Genomic DNA, 19,679 nt, shown 5'->3' with positions numbered 1-19,679 from the left:
TATCGTGAGATATTTTTTTTTTATTGTTTACGGCTAGTAGAGAAATACATAAATATACGATTACTAATCACAACTCGTGTTGTGAGTGACTGATTTTTTTTTTTTAATATCTCACTGAAAATACAAAAAATCATGACAACCTTGCTTGAAATACCAACCTAGTTACCAGGAAAAAAAAAAAAAAAAGTAGGCTCGGGACTTAAAGTTCATTTGTAAACACGAGCGCATATTTCCGAGGTGTCTTGAAATCAATTCTTCTAATCCTACGTGATCATAGTACCCGGACTAACATTCTAAATGTTTTGCCTTGATTCAAATATGGATAGTATACCTACTAGTGATGGGCCCTGGAATTTCTATTTTTTTGTTTTGTTTCAGTCGATCGTATTAATGCCGATTGGATCGTGTTTTTCAACCTCCGATTTGACAGCTGTACTTGTGGGAAGATCAATAGCAGTAAATACCGAGCGGATGGGTTGTGCTTAAAGAAAATAGTAACGTTTTTTTTTTTATTTTGCTAAAGTATATAAATTACTTAAAGCGTTATCATAATATGTCCCATCTTTAGTTCGTTGTGCGATGACCTATTTTCCCTAAAGAAAAAAAAAAAAAGAGCAACCATGATTTGTGTTGATTTATCGCCCATTTAAATAAATCTCACACACACACACCCAAAATTGTGTGCACGTGCCCGACCTGCTCCCCCCAACTTAACTTGACTCCGCGGATTTTATTTACCCGGTGAAAATGGTCCATTTTATTATTTATCTACTTTAGGATGTCACCCGGGTTTTATTTACCAAGTAGTCGTTATATAATGCATTCCCTTTGTTTGTGCGAGGTGAAGTCTCCCATAAAAAAAAAAAAAGGGAGGAAGGCTAGAGGATCTCAGATCTCAGATCACAACCGTCAATATACTATCCCAAGAACTGTGGTAGCTCCCAATAGAGTAAATGCTTGATGGCACAATAGTACTTGGCGCTTTAACAATTACTAGTGTGTCTCTAATTGAACAACCAAGATAACTTGGCGTGTTGAGATCCAAACTAGCTTCATCCACATACACACAAAACGCCAAGGGTTAGTTTAGTTCTTATCGTGATCTGCGCCTATTTTTATACCCTCTAATGGCGTTAAAAAGAAGCCTCCGCGCGCTATTATGATCCAATAAGGCTACAAGAAATATTGTCTTAACCATCAAAGTGGTAATCATCATAGGAATGAAGTTTCCCGGTGGAAAAAGTGTCCTTAAATAATAAGCTGGATAATTCCCGAACCCTCCGGTTATTTACCGTACCTTTTTTTTTTTTTTTTTTTTTTTTTTTTTTTTTTTTTGCTTGAAGGATAGCTACCGAAAAAATAACCAGGTAATGATCGTGCTCTTTTTTTAAAAAAAAAAAAAAGTTGTGAGAGGCTTCCTATTAGCCTGACTTGTGTTACTTGTTGTAAAACTTCTAATTAGGTTCTTTTTTTTATTTTATTTGGTATTACTCGACCCGAACTTTGTGACCAGAAAAAAATTGTCGTCTAGAGCTTGATCCGCTTTAACTATCGAATACTTTCTTTAACTTGTTAAAGTAGAAATAATATTTTCTACCAGCTACTGATTTTTTTATTAGGCAGAGTTAATTTATATAAGCTCTTTCTAATAGCTTCAGCGGGAATGCAACTTTATAAAAATGCTGACAGACGGTAATGAGACAGAATTAGCAAAGTACCGAAATTGTAAGGATTGGTTAAACCCATCGAATTGTTAAAAGAGAGCACTCATTTAAACATCTATCAAGCAAATGCAACCCGATAAATTGTTACTGACAACATTTTTTTAGAGGGGAAGAGCGAAACACGCGATCAGTGGCATTCCCTGGTGTCAATAAGGTAAATGTATTGCACCCAGTTTAGCTTATTGTTGTTGAACGGATATTGACTTAGAACTATTTATTTTGCAGGCTAGTAGAAAACCCACAGCAACGAGGAATATCCCAATAACGTATGTAAATTCATATTTTTTATAATTTTGAATGTTTGACAACATTTTGCGTCTTGTGTTGCTGTTCTTGTTTTAATAGCCTCACTCAAACAATGATTTACTATTGATTTGTCTAACGAAGGTAGCTCTTTTCAAAGAACTGACTTGAGCGAGTGAACCGATTTGAAACGTCTTGAGCCTAAACACTATACTCTGCCGAAACTACATGGAAAGTTGGAGTCGGCCATTGCTGTGACGTTATGAAGAAGGAATGTGGTGAACTAATGATCAAAATCAAAAGTAGCTAATATGTCCCCTCTAAAATATATATAGAAGAAGAAGCCTTATTCAATGATACATGGAATCCATTTACTATCAACATAAGTCAGAATATGCTGACAGTATTAATAAACCTGGTCTGCAGTATATATAGCGTCTGGGCCGCTTTAAATCAATGTGCAGCGAACGCTTTGTACTTGGCCTCAGTGTAAGTTTTTCAAAAGTTTAACTAAATGATTTTTGATTTGTTTCTAATCTCAAAGCAACTAGACAGTGGTCAATGGATTTAAGAGTGGGTTTGTAAAAAAAAAATCGTCTGTTTCTCGCATGAACACCACAAAACCACGGTTCCCTTATAGTGAGCGGTATTGCACTATGCTTGGGTGTCTTTTTATCAATTTTATTGGATGTCCGAACAGCATTTATGCTTTGGATAGAAGAGGCTCATTTAGCAAAGCTCTGGGTTCTTAGTATAATAAATACATTCGACGATAACACCATTGGCTTGACAGAAACTAAGGAAATTAAGCTTCAAATACCATCACGTTTACGACAGCTACTAATACCATTTTTTACTACTAGTGCTACGGCTCGTATTTCTACAACTAACACTATTATTACTACTTAGTATTGCAACTTACTGTTTTAAAGTATCAATAAACTGTTTACTTATTTGAGACTAAAACTAGACATCTTTTTATAAGGAAAGGGTATAGATTGTGATATGGGAAGATCAATTGAGAGCGTGGATTAGAACTAGACATTAATGGTCTATGATTCAGTACAACAGGGTCAATATTGACTACCATAGGTAGATTATAGGCTGGATTTATATCATGTTATGTAGCATTTGGCTCGGTTGTTATAACTCAATTGGCTTCGAAATCATGGTTAAAGCAGCACTCCATTTAATTTTTGTATGCCAAAAAAAAAAAAAAAAAAAAAAAAAAAAAACCTATAATTCATCATGGTTGAAACCTATGACAATGGTAACCTTATTCAACCCTTTTGAACTTAAACAAGGTTGGACAAATAGAGTATAATGTTTATAAAAAACAGCTTTTAGAAAACAGGCATAAAAACAAAAAAAAAACAGATGCATACAAAAATGCGTTAATAGGTGTAAACTTATTTTCAGGCGTATGTGTAGACTTTACCGTAAATTGAAAGTGGAAGGACTGTAACACAGCTCCCCCCGTTCCCCAAACACAATGACCTTTTAAGAAAAAAAATGTTGTCGCTGCACACATGCTGCATTATTTATTCTGGAAAGAGAATTAATTAGCGTACGGAGATCGTATTAGTAAATACTAATCCACGCGTTTAAAACACCCTATTGATTATTCAGTTATTACATTTAGCGATCCATGACAGCGGTTTAGTAGCGAGCTCGTGGAACGTGATACTAGGGAGAGGGTAAGGATTTCGGTAAACAGATGGAATGGCTTAGGAAGGGGAGGGAAGTTATTCAGATTACATTGTCCTTTGAAGGAATTTTTTTATATTTCTGATTGGCTACTTGATTTCACTCATTCATTTTAACCAAGTAGGCTTTCTATCAAAATTCGTCATTCTAGTAAAATTCCTTCCCCCTTTCTTTACACGGCTTCTCATTGGAAGATGCCCGAACAGTTGGCACACGACGGTATCATAGTGAGTTTCAGATTTATATTAGCGGTGGTTCACATCCCTCTCAATCATGTTTCCTATTGGTTTTTATGATGAAACCGTGAATTTTAATCCAGAAATAGGGGTTTATTTCGTTTTTTAGAAATCATAAAATATGGGGTTACACACATTGCTAATTGAAATTATTTTTTTATAAGCCATTTTCAATATAGTTTCTCCCCTAATTTAATTGCGTGAGTGTGTGTGTAAATGGCTCAATTGATTACCCTTAATTCATACAAAGCATCGAACGCATTTGTTACCTTTTTTAATTGAAATAAGTTCTTGATAACAAATTGCTCATCAATCTGGGTAAATTGTCTCTAAAAAGTTAGTGCAACACGAATTTGTTTGCAATTAAAGAATGTTTTTTTGCTACCCCCCTGTTCGGTTATTTTATTGTGTGTGTGCACACAGGTCTCAGAGCTTTTACTACACTGATCAATGTAACTTTCAATACATAGAATTAATATATAAGGTTAAATGTAAACATTGTCACACTCACACACTCCAAATATGTTTGTTTAGTATGATTTATAAATCCATTACTAACATTGTGAATGCCTTCTCCTTGGAAAAAAAAGAAGGCATTCTCGGATACTTGGAACATTAGAAATATTCGCGCCTTATGACTATTGAAAGGGGAAAATTATCTCCTTATTTTACTTTGACAACGAAATTGTTTGAAAAGGGCAGGGAGTTCCTTATTTGTCCTCCCCACCCCCCGCGGATATATCTATTACCATTGAAACCAACACGGTGGGTCACTGCCTAATGAATTACCCAACTAATAAAGAGGAGGGGAGGGGTGTGATTGCTGTCCCAAATAATACAGTCTTCTCTATTTGTTCTATTTTTACGTTTTGTCTTTGCTTCTTATTCACAATCCCAGATTATAAGAGCTCGTTAGCTTATCTGCATTAAAGTTCCTGGAATTCATAATTTCGTGTAAATTCAAAACCCAGGGTCGCAATAATACTCTCACGGGTGTGAATAGCGAGTGAGGGTCAACGGTAATGCTGATAGAGTTAATTATTTGTTTAACAGGTGAGATCGTCCTCAAAGTTTGGTATTTAGATGTTTTTTTTAGGTCAACCCGTACTATGCATGTCATGTTGACTTTTCAATCAAATCTTATTGATTGAGAAGGGTTTTAGAACGTTTAAAGAATAAGTATAAGGACTTTTTTCTTTAAGGAGGTTTATTTTCAGAAAATAGCGTTTAGCCATCGATTTTGAGTTCATGAGTGATAGAGACATGGTAGCAATACAAACGTCTGTCAATAAATTCATGTTATTTTTTTAATTGTATATGTATTCGCCAATGGTATAAAAATATGTCAACTTTCTATTAAGGGACCAGATGAAAAGAAATAATTTAGTTGATCACATTTCGGCATTTTGATTTTATAACACAATACAAAGAGGTTACTGGAAACGAGGGCTTATTTACCTCCCACAATATGAACAATTGTACGCGCAATATTTATGTCCAATCATCTATTATTTTCCCGGCATAATCAGCATGGTGACGCGCTCTGATGGTATTAGCTTTGAGTGGTGCGGCGATTCTTGACAGCCACATCATTGAGATCTGTCAAAATTCATGCATGAATAAACTTGACCTGTCATATTAATGACAAGAGCCAGTCAATGAGCGACAATTGGATGACTGTTTATATTACTAGTCGCTTGATAGCTATACTCAAATGTATATTTAATTAAAAGAGACAGCTGTACACTCACCAGCAACCAGTCTATGTATTAACTAGTTCCATGCAAGTTGATTAAATAATTTTTCACAGATAGTGTCAGTTGCTTATGTAATAGCGGATGAGATGGTTTTATAATGATAAATGAGGTTTATCATGAGTTCGGTACAAACAGCAACAAAAGGTATTTAATCTATCTGTTTTTACTCAAATGATTCATATCACTATACCTAAAAGACAATGTATTTTATGACAGCATGAATATGTGATCGGAGTAGTACATAAATAAAGAGTTTACACGATCAATATAGGACTAAATGAAGGTTTATTGTTCAAATAATCAAAGGAATATAAAATTGGGATTATTTTTAATTATGAGTGAACGTGTAAATATTTGACTTTTTGAAGCCTCAAATTGGACACGAGATACAGTGATTCGAGATTTATTGAAGAGGAGAATCATATCCATCATAAGATTGCATGAAACATTGGTATAGATAAATCTATCTTTTTCAGTTTCTTTGATATATTCGGCGAGAGACTTGGCAATGTCATTATAATCAGTCTTAAGTTCCTTGCATCTGTACACTATGTTGGATACTTGTTCCCGTAGATCATTGGATATATTATCATCATCAAGTACAGCCGGTTTGATAAACATCCTTATTATGAGTAATATGAACATAGTAAAGGTAAATAAACCAAATAGAATTACTAGGCCAAACTCTTTGGGATTTTCCCCCAACAAAAGTATAGTGACCACCATTGATGCGAGGAATACCCCAATCAGAAAATCGACAAGAATGTATTCATTATTTCCGGCGATTTGATTTTGAATACGTGTTTGATCTCCACCAAACATACGATGTCGGATTATGTTGTTAATGCCATTTTCGCCTTCATCAATCAATTTTTCAATGAGTTGCAAATGGGTCGTTACTTTCAACTGTAGTTTTTGTGTGAGATCCTTGCTCACAGCTTCATTTTCCTTTGGGAAGTGATCATACAACAAATCCGTACATTTATTGAGCGTCCCATCACACAGTTTAAATGTCTTTTTTGCATAGAGATATGCACCTATATGAGGCTGAGAAGAGTTTCTTGAAGACATTTTTGTTTTGTTTAAGAAAGAAAGTGGCAAAAACCATATAAAAACCAGCTTTATACCAGGTAATTTCCAGCTACAAGGGACTTGTTATTGAATGTACAACAGATATATTACATGAATACTTTAAATTACAAGTCATGTTACTGGGTATAAAGACAGCTTGATCTGGTGTAACACATACCTGCTTTAAACACCTTTGGGAGCTATGAACACCATGCTATTGTGGTGATTGCATGAACAATGGAGGCCTTTTTAATTTTTCTTTCAGATTTTTTTTTATGTATGTATTTTATTTATAGTAAGTGGGAGGAGGTCTAAGCGCTAGTATCTACAATGACGAATTTGGTACGCTTGGTAGTTTCTGATGCAGAAGTGATATTTTTAGGTGTAGGTAAAGTATATTCAGCTTGTTTAGATTCAATCACACGTCTCTCAAGATCCTTGAAGGGTATGCGACCAAGGACCTTTGCTGCGTCCTCTGGTGCGAATGTAGCATCTTCCTTTAATGTCTTAAACTTGGGTTTACCGACGCTGGGGAAAATATCGATCAAGGGTTCCTTCAATAACTCGACTGTTTTATCCACTCCCATGAGTTGTTCCATGCCCTTGGCAAATTTCTTTTGCAAAGGAATACCCTATAAATAAATACAATCTTTTAACAATCACGAACATACCAAAATAGTGATTTTCAGGCACACAATTTTTTTTTGTTTTTTTGTTTGTTCAATTGATAATTACATTCATTTCCATTTCTTTCTCTGAGGCCTTAAGTGTCAAAATAGCTTCAATACGCTTCAATGAAACACCATACTTGGTAGCTAATTTACGAACTGACCAGGTTTCGGGATCGGATTCAAAAGCATTGTATATTTCTTGACGACGGACATCGGAGAGAGGAGGTCTAGGTTGGAATAAAGGATTGTTGGGGAAAGGCTAAAACTATGAGTTAGCAAAGACTGAAGAAAGTATTGTAGAATGAGAAAACTTACGTTGGAGGTGCCCAAATAGTTGGTGGTACCCTTGGCAGGACGACTGTATTTAGCACCGCTACCATGAGCCCATTCGTGGAATCGACGTCTTCTTCTGGAAAGGTTGATGGGTTCTACTTCTTCCTCAACTACTGCTTCAGCTTCAACAGCTTGTTCAACAGCAGCTTCAGGGGTCTTTGTTTCTTCGTTTTGACAGGCAGTTGTAAGTGAGAAGAATCGTTGACTGGTGGTGGTAATGGGAGCAACTCTGATACCCTTGAAAAGGATGCTTGCTGGTGCAAACAAGCGTGTTGACTGCATTGTTCAGAAAAATATGTTGTTTGTTACAAAAAAAAAAAAAAAATGTTGCCCTTGTCAAGGTTTCCCCCCACTATAAAAAGAAAGCCACCAGTCCCGGTAGTGACTTTGTTTTTCATTTTTCTGTTGAGCACTCTTTTAAAATATTTGAAATATGCATGTCATTCAAATTTCACGTAAATGATGCAATCTTTTTCAATTTTTTGTGTGTGTGTGTGTCTTATGTTATAGTTTGATATGTGTGTTAATGCTATAGTATAACATTTTTTTTTTTAAAAGTGATGAGAAGTCAAGACATTGTATTCGGAGTTCTATACATCACCCCCGGCGGTTTTTATTTTAGTTGGGCAAAAAAAGTCCGTTTTTATTGAGATGCCTTCTTTTTAGCTTCGTTCACAACGAGGTTGGTCAATGGTTCCGAGAGTTTAAAGATACCATCACGAGTCATCAAACGATGGGCAGGCATAGGTTGATATGTTCCCTTTTGAATCACACCATCTTTGATCTCCACACTACCAACAATATCCTCTGGGAAACCAATACGTCCCCAAGGAGGAGGGTTACGCTCATCGTTGATATGCAACCATCTAGCATTGGGGTTACTATCGACATTTTATGCAAGTAGATTACATGCTATTTACCCTTCCTTCTGCCAATCAGCCATGGCTTTCAGATTCATATCATCGACCTTATGAATATTCTCTGCCAACACGTTTGTTAAAAAGTTGACGAATTTGTTATTCTCCACAAAAGTTTTAGGTGTCAAATTCTCTTTGTCTGTACTCCATCCTATAATCAATTCAGGTTCCAATTCAGGCTTTTTTAAATCGTCACTGGATACATAAGAAATCGCATACTTGTTCTGGGTGGGGTGTGCGTGTAAATAAGGGATAGCTATTAACGTCGGGTCAATAGGTTGAAAAAGCGATTTTTATTATAAAACACTCACAAGGAATGGCAGTGCTTTTAAATTGAACAGCAGAGGCAAATAACGTTCTCTTTTGAAAGAAGACTTGTCTTACGGCGAATTGTGTCTTGAGCATTTTGTATAATTACCAAAACAAAAAAAAAAAGAAGAAAAAAAGCATAAAACCTTTTTTATATATGATTTTTAATTTTGCGTCGCTTGTTCAATTATAATCCTATTTTAAATCATGCCGAAACCTTCTGCATTGCTGATGCTTGTCAGCAATCTTTCTTTCAGCTTTTCTTTACTACTGTACTCGCATAAAAGTAGCACGTTGTAGCATGTATGTGAGGTTGGTAATCTGCCAGGTAGAGATAGAAAATTTAATGCACGTCCATTATTAACAAGTAATCTGTTTTTTACCTGTCAGAATCACCTCCATTTTTAGCAATGACAAACTGAAGCTTACTCAGACCGCCAATAGGCGCCTTTGAAAAAAAACACACGTTATATCAGTATCAAGTTGATGTAAAATATGAGTTACTTACCCTATCTGAGCCAGTGGCAAAAAAGAGTAGTTTTTTCTTTTCTTCGTATGAAAAGGAATGAACTATTTCCCAAAAATACCTTCAAGTTGTTTTAGGTGAGTCAGTGTAAATACCATGTTAATTTGTCTCTATACATACTTGATGATATCCGAGTCCTTGGTCCATCCACCATCATAGACAGTAGATGTTTCCAACGCGTCAAAATCGAGATCCGAACTACCACAAATGAGTTGTTCGACTTCTTCCGGTCTAAAAATCTTGATGGCACTATCCTGACATACGATCTGGAAGCCCTCTCGAAAGGCATTGAATTGCTTTTCTACAGATTTGCTCAAGACAAATTGGGTATACAGCTCTACGAATTCTGCACTGTTTTCGTTGGTTAATAGAGTCTTTGCACCATCAGGCTTCAGATCACAGGTATATACATGGCCAAAGGATTGGATATCTACTTGAAACGAACGATCGTATTCAGATTCTATGTCGCCATGGAACAATAAGAGTCTTTCCAAGCCCTTTCCTAAACTCTACATAATATATCGGGAATAAATTTTCCAAAGCTAGAAAGATAACACACATTGATCTTACAGGATCCAAGCGTTTCAAGTCAGGTAATCCAATATCGACATCCATCAGTTTCTTGTAGAGTCCCAAGGGAAAATGCAGGTCTAGAATGACACTGTTGTATACGGCCAAACCAAGTAAAAGGCCCACCAATTTATATTCCCTGATATTGATATCATCCAACACAGGATTAGGACTAAACCAACATAACCTCGATTCCTCATTGAATGTAAACATACCGTATTTTGAGTCGAAAATTTCTCTTACGATCAATTGAAAGAACTCCTTTTGAACACCTCCTTCATCAACACCTTCCTCGCCTAAAAATTGGACTCTTAATTGTTTCTTTAAATCATGGATCGATTTCTCCTCCAACTTGTGTGTGTTAATGTTTGTTCTTTCTTTCTAAAAAAAAAAAAAAGGACACGCCTTATTATTCTTACTTGGAGAAGCGTGTCAGAGATGATGTGATCACGACGTATTTCTAAAACTAAATACGGACTATTTACACCTAAAAGAAGAAGGGGGCGTTTAGTGTCAATAAGATGCATGCGATAGTGACGGTTACCTTGGAATAAGGCCCTGAAAAAGGCATCTTGCAGTTCATGTCGCATCTGAAACACACTTTCGACTTTAAGAACGTCTGCCTTGACAGCAGGGTTCAACATGAAAGGATAATCACAGAAAGAGAATCTAAGAGTGTTATATAAGTACCTTTTGTCTCACTCTCTTTCTCTTCTTCTTTCTCATATTTACCCCTTTCTGTCTTTGAAATTGGGAAAATCTTCCTTGATTTCAAGCTGTTCGTTGACTGCATCGTTATAGAACTCGACATATGAGATGTATTTTTTCTCCTCGTTCAATCTATCTACTCTTTTTATTGGTTAGATACGCTCAAGAAGATAAGAGGAGTTACTTACACAGGGCAGCTATGCACTTTGTGGCATCAATCACCACAGGGTCGGAATTTGGACTAAATCCAGATGTACTAGATGAAGAAGGTACGCGAGAAAGTAGACGTGTAGAGACAAGCTGCTGAAGTATTTTCAATATATGTCTGAACTGAATTATGTATTGATCTTGCGTCATGTCGATATTCATTGTATTTTTATCAGTGGATATAGATGGCTCGATCAAATAGTTGCATAATTTATCCTGGTGTTCAGAGTCCAGGGCCGCCATAAATTCGCATAAGTCTGGTAGCAATGAATTTTCATGCGAGTCTTCCACAGCCATGGGGGACTTCAAAATAGGAGGTTAGTTTTGTTTTGTGCATGATAAAAAAGAGTAATTGATTCATTTTACTTGAAATAGGATAATAATGATGTTTAGGTTTTGCTCGACCATGCTATCCTTGTTATTTCGCGTGATGGATTGTAAAAGCCTTTTGGATCTTTCAGTAGCAGCTGTTGTTAAAACAGAAGGAAGCTAATTTTTTACTTTTTTTTATTAAAGTTGAATCTATTTTGTTGTAAAGAACGCACTTACTTCCAGCATGACATCAAAGGCTTCTTTGGCTTGTAATTTATCAACAGGACACGCTTGCTTTAATAGGGCGGATTTCTATATGTGCTGTGTATGAATATCTAGTTTATAAATTCACTCCTTTAATTATATCCTACTTGTAAGAAGCTTGAGCCTAAACATTCAGCCTGACTAAATACACTAGCGAGCTTTTCTGCAAGTTTTGTCCATTCGCCAAGTATTTCTGCTTCCTTCTTCAACCTTTTCAAAAGGTTTAAATCAAGATATTCTACAGAGAAGAGGAAAGCTGTAAGCATTTCAACAAGTATGTCATTTCAAGAAAACATTCTTTACCATCTGTTAACTCCATGTTCAACTAAAAAGAATAAAGAAAGACTTGTACGTCAGGAGCTGAATTTTAATCGCTTTTTGACCCGCATTGTTGTTCACGGGATTCACGAACTGCAAGTCACTTGTAGCCTATAAAATAAAATTTCTCATTTATTTATTTTGTCCTTTCATTAACCACAACTCTTAATGTCCCTCAATTCATTCTTTCATTCACGAAAATCAAGAAGCGCCGTTGCTGTAAAGCAAGATGAAGGCAGCACATTTGCAGCTCAAGCACCACAACCCATCTATGACCAATTAAAAAAACCTGCCGTCGTTGAAGAACCCACCTATTGTAAAAATAGTATCTTGTACTATTTGAAGCCAATGAAAAAAGCAACTCCAGCACCTGTAAAAGAAGAGCAGGATATCGATGCATTACCTTGTCGTATCAGAAAGAAAACACCAATAACCTCCATTTGGGACGAAATTTTGGATGAGTTGGAATCAGATAGTTTATACCCTGCTATAATTCACGTTGAGACTAAAGTAAAAAAAAAAAAAAAAAAAAAGACAAAGAGTTCCTCATTAATTCATTTGCGTGTAATTAGTCTGAATCAGCACAACCCTGTCGTATTAAGAAAAAGCTTGAAGCAGCCACAGCTTGGAAAAATATTTTGGACAAACTTAAACCCAACTCGGAATTCGCGCAAGAAACAACTGCACAGAAAAGAAAGCGGCTAGAACTGGGAAAGAACACTAGAGTAAGTGCCACCTTCTATGATCGACTTTTTCTCTAATATCTATCTTAAAAGAGTGTTCGTATTCGTACATGTTTAAATCCTGATATCCTAAGACAATCTTCGTTGTTGGAAGACTGCATGGAAGACTTAAAGGAGGACTTGTGTAGACCATTGAGAACCAAATTTACTCTAGAGCAAAGCAACAAGATCCTGTTAAAAATGGCCGACGAGGTATTCATGTTATCCGATAATACCTGGCTTCTTGTTTAACTCTCTTCATTTTCCCTAACCTGGTGCTTTTCTTTCCTAACAGTAACTTTTTTTCAGAGCATCCTCACCAGTCGCGCTTAAACAACCCTTAGCTTAAAGTGCAGTTAATAAAAGTTTTAAAATCAACTTTAGCAGTCGACCAAAAAAAAAAGAAGTTGGGTGTGCCTGAAAAAAAAAAAACGAATTATGATGGTTTTTTTTTACATTCAATCTGGTTTCGGCATTCTCATACTTTTTAATAATGTTTATTTCCTTGTAAAGAGGAAAAGAACTCAAAGATAGGCTTTTTTTAACTCGAACTTTACAGTTTTCTTGGGCGTTTTTAAGCGTCACTGCTGGTGATGCTCTTAACAAAATTATAATATGTGAGTATTTTATTTTGGGTTTATACAAATAAAAAAAATCTAATTAATCGCCCAACTTGCTGCAACCTCTGCTTCATCTTCTCCTACAAAGGGTAAGTGGATTGTATTAATCATGGCATCACCACACATCAAACACTGATGAGCAACAATGTCATCTAAATCATATCGTAGACCTTCAATGCGTGCATTGATGGCTTTTTCATCCTCCGCTAGCATCGTTCTTGCCAGTTTATACTCGCGTGATAATTGTTCTTGAATATCAGCTAATTTTCGTATCTGGCGCGTCGGTAAGTACTTCATAGAACGATTAATTAAACAATCAGCGTGGTATTGATGGTTACATGAAAACACATAGAATTGTCGTGTTAGTAACGGGTATTCGCACAGATAGCACGTTTGCTCTTCCTTCACTACCGCAAATCTCTTTTTCAATTTACGAATGTCGAGTCGAATATGATCTGCACTTGACGTGGCGTTATCCATTTCCATCTTTAGTTCTTCTATACTGATATTATATTCCTCTAACGCAGAACATATCTCATCTTTAAAGTCATCAATAAGTACAAAATCGGGAAAAAATGGCAAGATATCTTCCATCTTTAAAAGGTCGCATTTCTTTAAGAATTGCATAGCACTATATTTTTTATGTTTTTTGGTGAGTTAGCCCTTCCCCATCTTTGTTTGTATAAATTTTACCTCTTGATATCCTTGTTGTCCTGAATCACGTATTTGGCTATATTCACCCACAGCCTTTTACGTAAAACATCGTCGTCTTCTGGCTTGTCTGCGTTCACACGTGCAAGGTCCAAATCTCGGTGCTAAGAGTAAATGAAAATTAAAATCAATAGCGAAAAAAAAAAAAAAGATGTAGATAAATGTACCCCTAATGCTAAATCCACAGCTTCTTCATACAGTCCCATTTCACTATAAATGTGCACACAACTCTGAGTACGACCATGATGATTACAAATTCTCAGGGCATAATCCAGCTTATAATGCATCTCTCGTCCCTCATTTTTCAAAAAGGTCAATAACGCGGTTTCGTCATTGGTGGGTTGTGTTGCGTACAATGTCAGGAGGAAATTATGGATGACAGAATCTGTATTTCCCAATACAGAGACAACATAGGAGAGATATCGTATTGCTTGATTCTACACATTTGTTCAAGTCAGTATATATAGAGTGAATTATGCGTTTGTTTCTGTTTTTTTTTTTTTTACCTCTGCTATTCTGTCTATTCTGTTTGCATGATTATATCGTAATAAAGCAGGAATCAGATGTCTTGGGTTCAGATTTGGATGATGGATCCACATATCTACTGTTTTTTCAGGTACATTTTCCATCAAGGGAGAACTGAATTTGTAAAACAAGTCATTTTTCACCTATTAATATTTTACCAGTGAGAAACCCGGGATCTGGAGGGAGGGTAATATAGTTCGTACTTACTTGCTTATCCAGCACTTGTATCGCCTTATCCCAATTCTTTTCAAAAATCCAGTTATCAATCACCTTTTCATAATCACCAATGTAGAATGCATAATACAATATCTCTGAATGTCTGCCATGACTAGAGATCAACTTGTATGTGGTAGGTACATGCAAATTCTCGCCATAGGTTTCAAGAAATGTACGAAATTCGTCCTTGATGCTTGTTTGCTCGTCATGATAATATTTAGCTGATTTAGCAGTTGTGCCAGATGTCGAAGTAAAGTTGACAGAAGTTGCTAAATCTTCCAACTGATTCATTTTAAACAGATAAAGTTCAACAAGCCAAGTGGATATTAATGTCTTTTGGGTTTTATCCTAGTTTTCTTGTATATTTAGCAGCCCGGAATTGTTAGGTAATATTAAGGACTTACTTTGGGTCCTAATCTTTCCAGACGACTGATCAAGAAAAACCTCAGGGCATCTCTTTCCTTCTTTTGGGTGAATTTTAATGCGACTTCTTCAAACGGAACAGTACTTTTTGCAAAGAACTTGGCACTTTGCATGTATCGACGCTGATCAAAGTCCTCTTTTGCCTGTGCCGTATAGACTTGTGTTTTTTGTGATGGATCTTTACAATACTGTAATGCGACAGTGTACTGCTTCTTTTGTAGATACAGTTTCCAGACATCTCGTTCTTCATCCTTGATGACGAGTTCATAGATTGCATCGGAGGTGTAAATCCAATAGGTTCTCTTAAGTTCATCAACGGAAATGCCTCGTACAATTTCGTTTTTATTTAACGGGATAATTTCTTCAAACACAATCTTGTCATTCAACCGACAGACAGCTCGTACATAATCCTGGTACAGTAAAATGTAATGAAATTCAGTGATGACGATTGAAATGGGTATATCCGTCACAAGATTGCCAGAATCTTCGTCGTAAGAGGTGGGTGGAAACGGTAATAATTGAGCATTGTCAATGATCCGTTGATCCCCCTTCACAAAATCAAGATCGCCCTGATAAATACCTGCTCCTGTCAGCCAAACAAACATTTGTGGTACACCCTTTGATTGTAATTCTGGAAATCGATTAAAGAACAGCATTTTGCTGTACTTGAGCTTACTAGGTAATTCTTGGAACTGTGGATGTTGTTGGTATTCAGCGAAAAGCGGTTCAAATAAAGCTCTCTCGCCTGTATTTGTTTCTGTTGGATTGGTGTAGCGTACAGAACCCACAAAATGATAAAGACGTGTGGGTGTGGATAACATGACTAAATATTTACGTCGATCGGATGGAAAACGCTCAAATGAAAGCCCGGTGATGGCCATATCCGGTTCATGCAAAGAAAATACCTGAATCACATATTTCTCTTCGCGTCGAAAGAATTCGTCGTTGGGTTCTAACCATGTTTCATACACAAGTCCCTCACTCGTGCCAATTAATATCTCTCGGGTCGTCGTGCTATTCATGTCGGCTCGTTTATTCCAAGCAATCGATGTAATCACAACACCCTATGCCGTTTTTTTTTAATTATTATTTGGATTTGTGTTTATTTCTTGTTTGCATTTTGCGTACCTTTAATTTGGCTAGCTCTTTGGTGCGTCTCCATTTCTGGTATAGGTAAAAGTTGTCGCCTGTATCTGTTGTCACTATAATATGTCGACCTGTAGGATCCAGGAACAGTTGTGTCACTTTACTAGAACTCGCTTTTCTAGATATCTCCACCACTGATTAAATACAAGTAAGTAAGGTTTATAAGCACATCGCTTTATGCGCTTTACCGTCTACTTCCAGTGGATTATCGAGGTCGATTCTTAATATGCGAAAATTATCCAGGACAGCCGCTAATATATTATTTTTGACGGTCATTGAGACTAAACTAGCTGGCAATTGAAACTGAACATACTGTAAAGAAAACAATGGGTCTCCTCCTTTGTTGGCATGTGCGGCTACAAACCCCGTTTCTCTCTATTATAAACTTTTTCTTTTAGCATAAAACATGATGATGCCATTTTCTTTTTCTTTTTTTTTTCTTTGTTACGGTTACTTTATTAATTTTAGGTGGTGGTGTTAATATCTTTTGGTCATCTTGGGTAATGCGTGTTTCCTGTTGTGTTGATTCCAAGAAATCATCAAAGAGTGACATTGGGACTTTATGGGATAATAAAGAAAAAAAAAAAAAAAAAGAATTAACACATATTCCCCAAAATAGGGGAAAGGGACGTCATATTGCTGACTTACAAAAAACCCACCTTCATATGCTTTGACCGAAGAAGCCAAACTGCTAGTTTTGCCGGAAATGTCTAGAACTCCGTATTTTTTTCAAATGAATTTTTTAGAATCACGCGATGGTCTACACGTCGATTGACATGCCATATCATCTAAACTTCATGGGATAATCGATTTCTGTTTTCCATAAAATCTGCTTCACTGTCATTACAAGCTACTATTGGAACGCAGATAGACAATTATCAAGCTCTGACTTGCTTGGGAGGTTTTTGCAAGTGTTTCTATTTTAAGTAAAGGCTCAAACATTATGGATGATAAAATAGACAAATGAAATCATCTTGGCATAAGCTTGTTTATCAGCCTATAAATAAAGCTGGTTCACACACTTTATTCTTCTCCTTTTCTTTTCTCTCAACATATTTCTTCTATCTTATGAAAGTAACCAATAATCTAAAAAGGTTAGTTAGTAATGACTCTTGTTTCTTTGAAAAGACACTAAATTGAAAAAGATGTATTACGATATTACGGCTGCGGCTAGTCTTTGCTATAGGAGGGCTACCTTCTAGGGCAGAGAGTTCTTGAGTTCTTTTTGGAACTCATGAACTGTGAATGGCTGGGATTACACTGTAAATAGTTGTAATCATACTGGTCTGCTGGTATTCTGGCCAGAATTCCTGTAAGTGGTTTAAAAAAAATACGTTTGGAAAAAATACGGAGGTCTAGACATTTCCAGTTTTGCCAACATTGATATTGCTTATATAGTCATGTATAACCTTTAAAGCTTGATTTCAGAGTAGGTATTTTTTCGCTGGGCTCCTCATATGATACTGCCACCGGTGAATTCGCCAAGAAAGCCACAGCAACAAAGCAGTTTGGTGACAAGCTGAAGTCGATCATTGCAACAAAGGGGGTCATCAACAGCGTGGTCAAGGATTGTAGCTTGAGCTCTTTTGAGCAGATTGCAATGCTGAAGTTTCCTGTCATACAAGTAATGGGTTTCGAGGCGGTGGTTTATGTTGTTCGTTTGGTATCCCCCAAACTTTATACTGTGCACAAGGTCCATAAAATGAATTTCCCGTCAATCTTAAAGATCAATGCTTTAACAAGGGAAATGTCTAGAACTCCGTATTTTTTTTCAAATAAACGTAATTTTTTAGAATCACGCGATGGCCTACACGTCGATTGACATGCCATATCATCTAAACTTCATGGGATAATCGATTTCTGTTTTACATAAAAACTGCTTCACTGTCATTACAAGTTACTACTGAAACACATATAGACAATTACCAAGCTCTGACTTGCTTGGGAGGTTTTTGCAAGTGTTTCTATTTTAAGTAAAGGCTCAAACATTATGGATGATAAAATAGACGAATGAAATCATCCTGACATAAGCTTGTTTATCAGCCTACAAATAAAGCTGGTTCACACACTTTGTTCTTCTCCTTTTCTTTTCCCTTGAAATACTTCTTATATCGTCTGAAAGTAACCGATCACGTAAAAAGGTTTGTTTAGTAGTGACTCTTGTTTCTTTGAAAAGAAGCTAAATCGAAAAAGTTATTATTGCGGTATATTGCAGCTGCGGCTAGTCTTTGCTATAGGAGGGCGACCTCCTAGGCAGAGAGTTCATGAGTTTTGGAACTCACGAACCGTGAATGACTGTGATTGCACTGTAAATGGTTGTGAATATACTGGCCTGCTGGTCTTCTGGCCAAAATTTCTGTAAGTAGTATAAAAAAAATACGTTTGAAAAAAATACGGAGGTCTAGACATTTCCTTTAACAAGATCGGAATTATTTATGAAGGATTGTTGATGATTGAAGTGAGTTCCTATTAACTACAGCAAACACAAAATTATTGATGGTTTATCTATATATTTTAATAGGAATTGGCTTCGGATGTTAAGAGGGCAATTGAAGACACCGAGGTTTATGATACACCAAGCAAGATGGAGAGTATCGAAAAGGGTATAAAGATCAAGAAAGTCAAGAGTCGCGATTGAACAACTCATTTTCACCTGCTTAAAGCACTAAGCACAGCCAAAAACAAGCTTGGCACGCTTAATACTCATTAAAATCAATAAAAGAAGAATCGAAGAAGCCGCCAATGTAAGATTTTTAAAAGAAGACATTTAACACTGATTTTCTCATGAATGATATAGGTTGAAAAGGCAAATCATTCAAAGTCAAGAAAAGCAAGAAAAGCAAGAAAAGCAAGAAAAGCAAGAAAAGTAAGAATAATATACAAATAACTACAAGTACTATATTCTAATTGTTTATGATATTTACTACAGGTGAGCAAGCCGACCATTTCGGCCTCCGTATACCACGGAACAAATTCTATTTCCAAGGATAGCCCGCAAAGCAAATATGTCACTGGTATTTGTTTTTATTCTATAGTCGTCCAAAATATTTATTATTATCCCGCTTAACTTATCATTATCTCTAAGCTTTGCAAAAACATGGTCGTAGACTCCACATTAAGATACTTCGATGAAGCAATGCAAACCGAGCTTCAAAGATATGAACTTGGTCCTATAGCCATACCCTATCATAAAAATCTATTTATAAACGTAAATACCTGGTATCTTATTGATATAAACCATTACTTAAATTTTAGCATGAATATTATGTAGTTGAAATTTGAGTCAAAGTCACACCTCGTACAAACTATCGATGCTATTGACCGATATAAGCCATCAGGTATGAAGAAGAGAAGGTTTCACAGGATTTGTAAATTCATATTAGTAAATAATAAAAATAAACTAATTGAAAATTAGCGTTCGACATGCATTTCTACAGCAGCAA

General features: G+C 36.1%; 5 protein-coding genes across 5 annotated transcripts; all 5 read right to left on the bottom strand.

Annotated features, from left to right (window-relative positions):
- Nucleotides 1-5,967: 5,967 nt before the first annotated feature.
- EV154DRAFT_573558 (uncharacterized protein) lies at nt 5,968-6,933 on the bottom strand (the record flags this gene model as incomplete). The annotated part of the gene is made up of 1 exon (XM_051606394.1): nt 5,968-6,933. The coding sequence occupies exon 1, from the start codon at nt 6,736-6,738 to the stop codon at nt 5,968-5,970; it is 771 nt and encodes a 256-aa protein (XP_051454064.1). The 5' UTR covers nt 6,739-6,933.
- A 1-nt stretch (nt 6,934) lies between these two features.
- EV154DRAFT_11608 (eukaryotic mitochondrial regulator protein-domain-containing protein) lies at nt 6,935-8,064 on the bottom strand. The gene is made up of 3 exons (XM_051593923.1): nt 7,725-8,064; nt 7,474-7,668; nt 6,935-7,370 (listed from the first exon to the last, which is right to left on the bottom strand). Exons 1-3 carry the CDS (start codon nt 8,022-8,024, stop codon nt 7,050-7,052), a joined length of 816 nt encoding a protein of 271 aa, XP_051454063.1. The 5' UTR covers nt 8,025-8,064; the 3' UTR covers nt 6,935-7,049.
- A 321-nt stretch (nt 8,065-8,385) lies between these two features.
- Nucleotides 8,386-8,685, bottom strand: EV154DRAFT_427012 (uncharacterized protein; the record flags this gene model as incomplete). The annotated part of the gene is made up of 2 exons (XM_051596334.1): nt 8,386-8,608; nt 8,663-8,685. The coding sequence occupies 2 exons, from the start codon at nt 8,683-8,685 to the stop codon at nt 8,386-8,388; spliced, it is 246 nt and encodes an 81-aa protein (XP_051454062.1).
- Nucleotides 8,686-8,934: 249 nt separating this feature from the next.
- On the bottom strand, nt 8,935-11,541 carry EV154DRAFT_11434 (uncharacterized protein). The gene is made up of 11 exons (XM_051593917.1): nt 11,529-11,541; nt 11,346-11,479; nt 10,961-11,282; nt 10,797-10,908; nt 10,609-10,733; nt 10,484-10,551; nt 10,065-10,415; nt 9,615-10,003; nt 9,477-9,555; nt 9,352-9,416; nt 8,935-9,289 (listed from the first exon to the last, which is right to left on the bottom strand). Exons 2-11 carry the CDS (start codon nt 11,385-11,387, stop codon nt 9,169-9,171), a joined length of 1,674 nt encoding a protein of 557 aa, XP_051454061.1. The 5' UTR covers nt 11,388-11,479; nt 11,529-11,541; the 3' UTR covers nt 8,935-9,168.
- A 1,492-nt stretch (nt 11,542-13,033) lies between these two features.
- Nucleotides 13,034-16,822, bottom strand: EV154DRAFT_11476 (Pep3/Vps18/deep orange family-domain-containing protein). Its single transcript, XM_051593918.1, has 9 exons — nt 16,691-16,822; nt 16,425-16,611; nt 16,219-16,370; nt 15,072-16,154; nt 14,659-15,015; nt 14,433-14,594; nt 14,094-14,363; nt 13,909-14,030; nt 13,034-13,846 (listed from the first exon to the last, which is right to left on the bottom strand). Exons 1-9 carry the CDS (start codon nt 16,787-16,789, stop codon nt 13,252-13,254), a joined length of 3,027 nt encoding a protein of 1,008 aa, XP_051454060.1. The 5' UTR covers nt 16,790-16,822; the 3' UTR covers nt 13,034-13,251.
- Nucleotides 16,823-19,679: the final 2,857 nt, after the last annotated feature.

This window comes from Mucor mucedo, assembly GCF_025094135.1.
Source record: "Mucor mucedo strain NRRL 3635 chromosome Unknown EV154scaffold_101, whole genome shotgun sequence".
NCBI lineage: Eukaryota > Fungi > Mucoromycota > Mucoromycetes > Mucorales > Mucoraceae > Mucor > Mucor mucedo.
The sequence above is the reverse complement of the archived record's forward strand: the minus strand, read 5'-3'. Positions and strand labels throughout refer to the sequence as shown.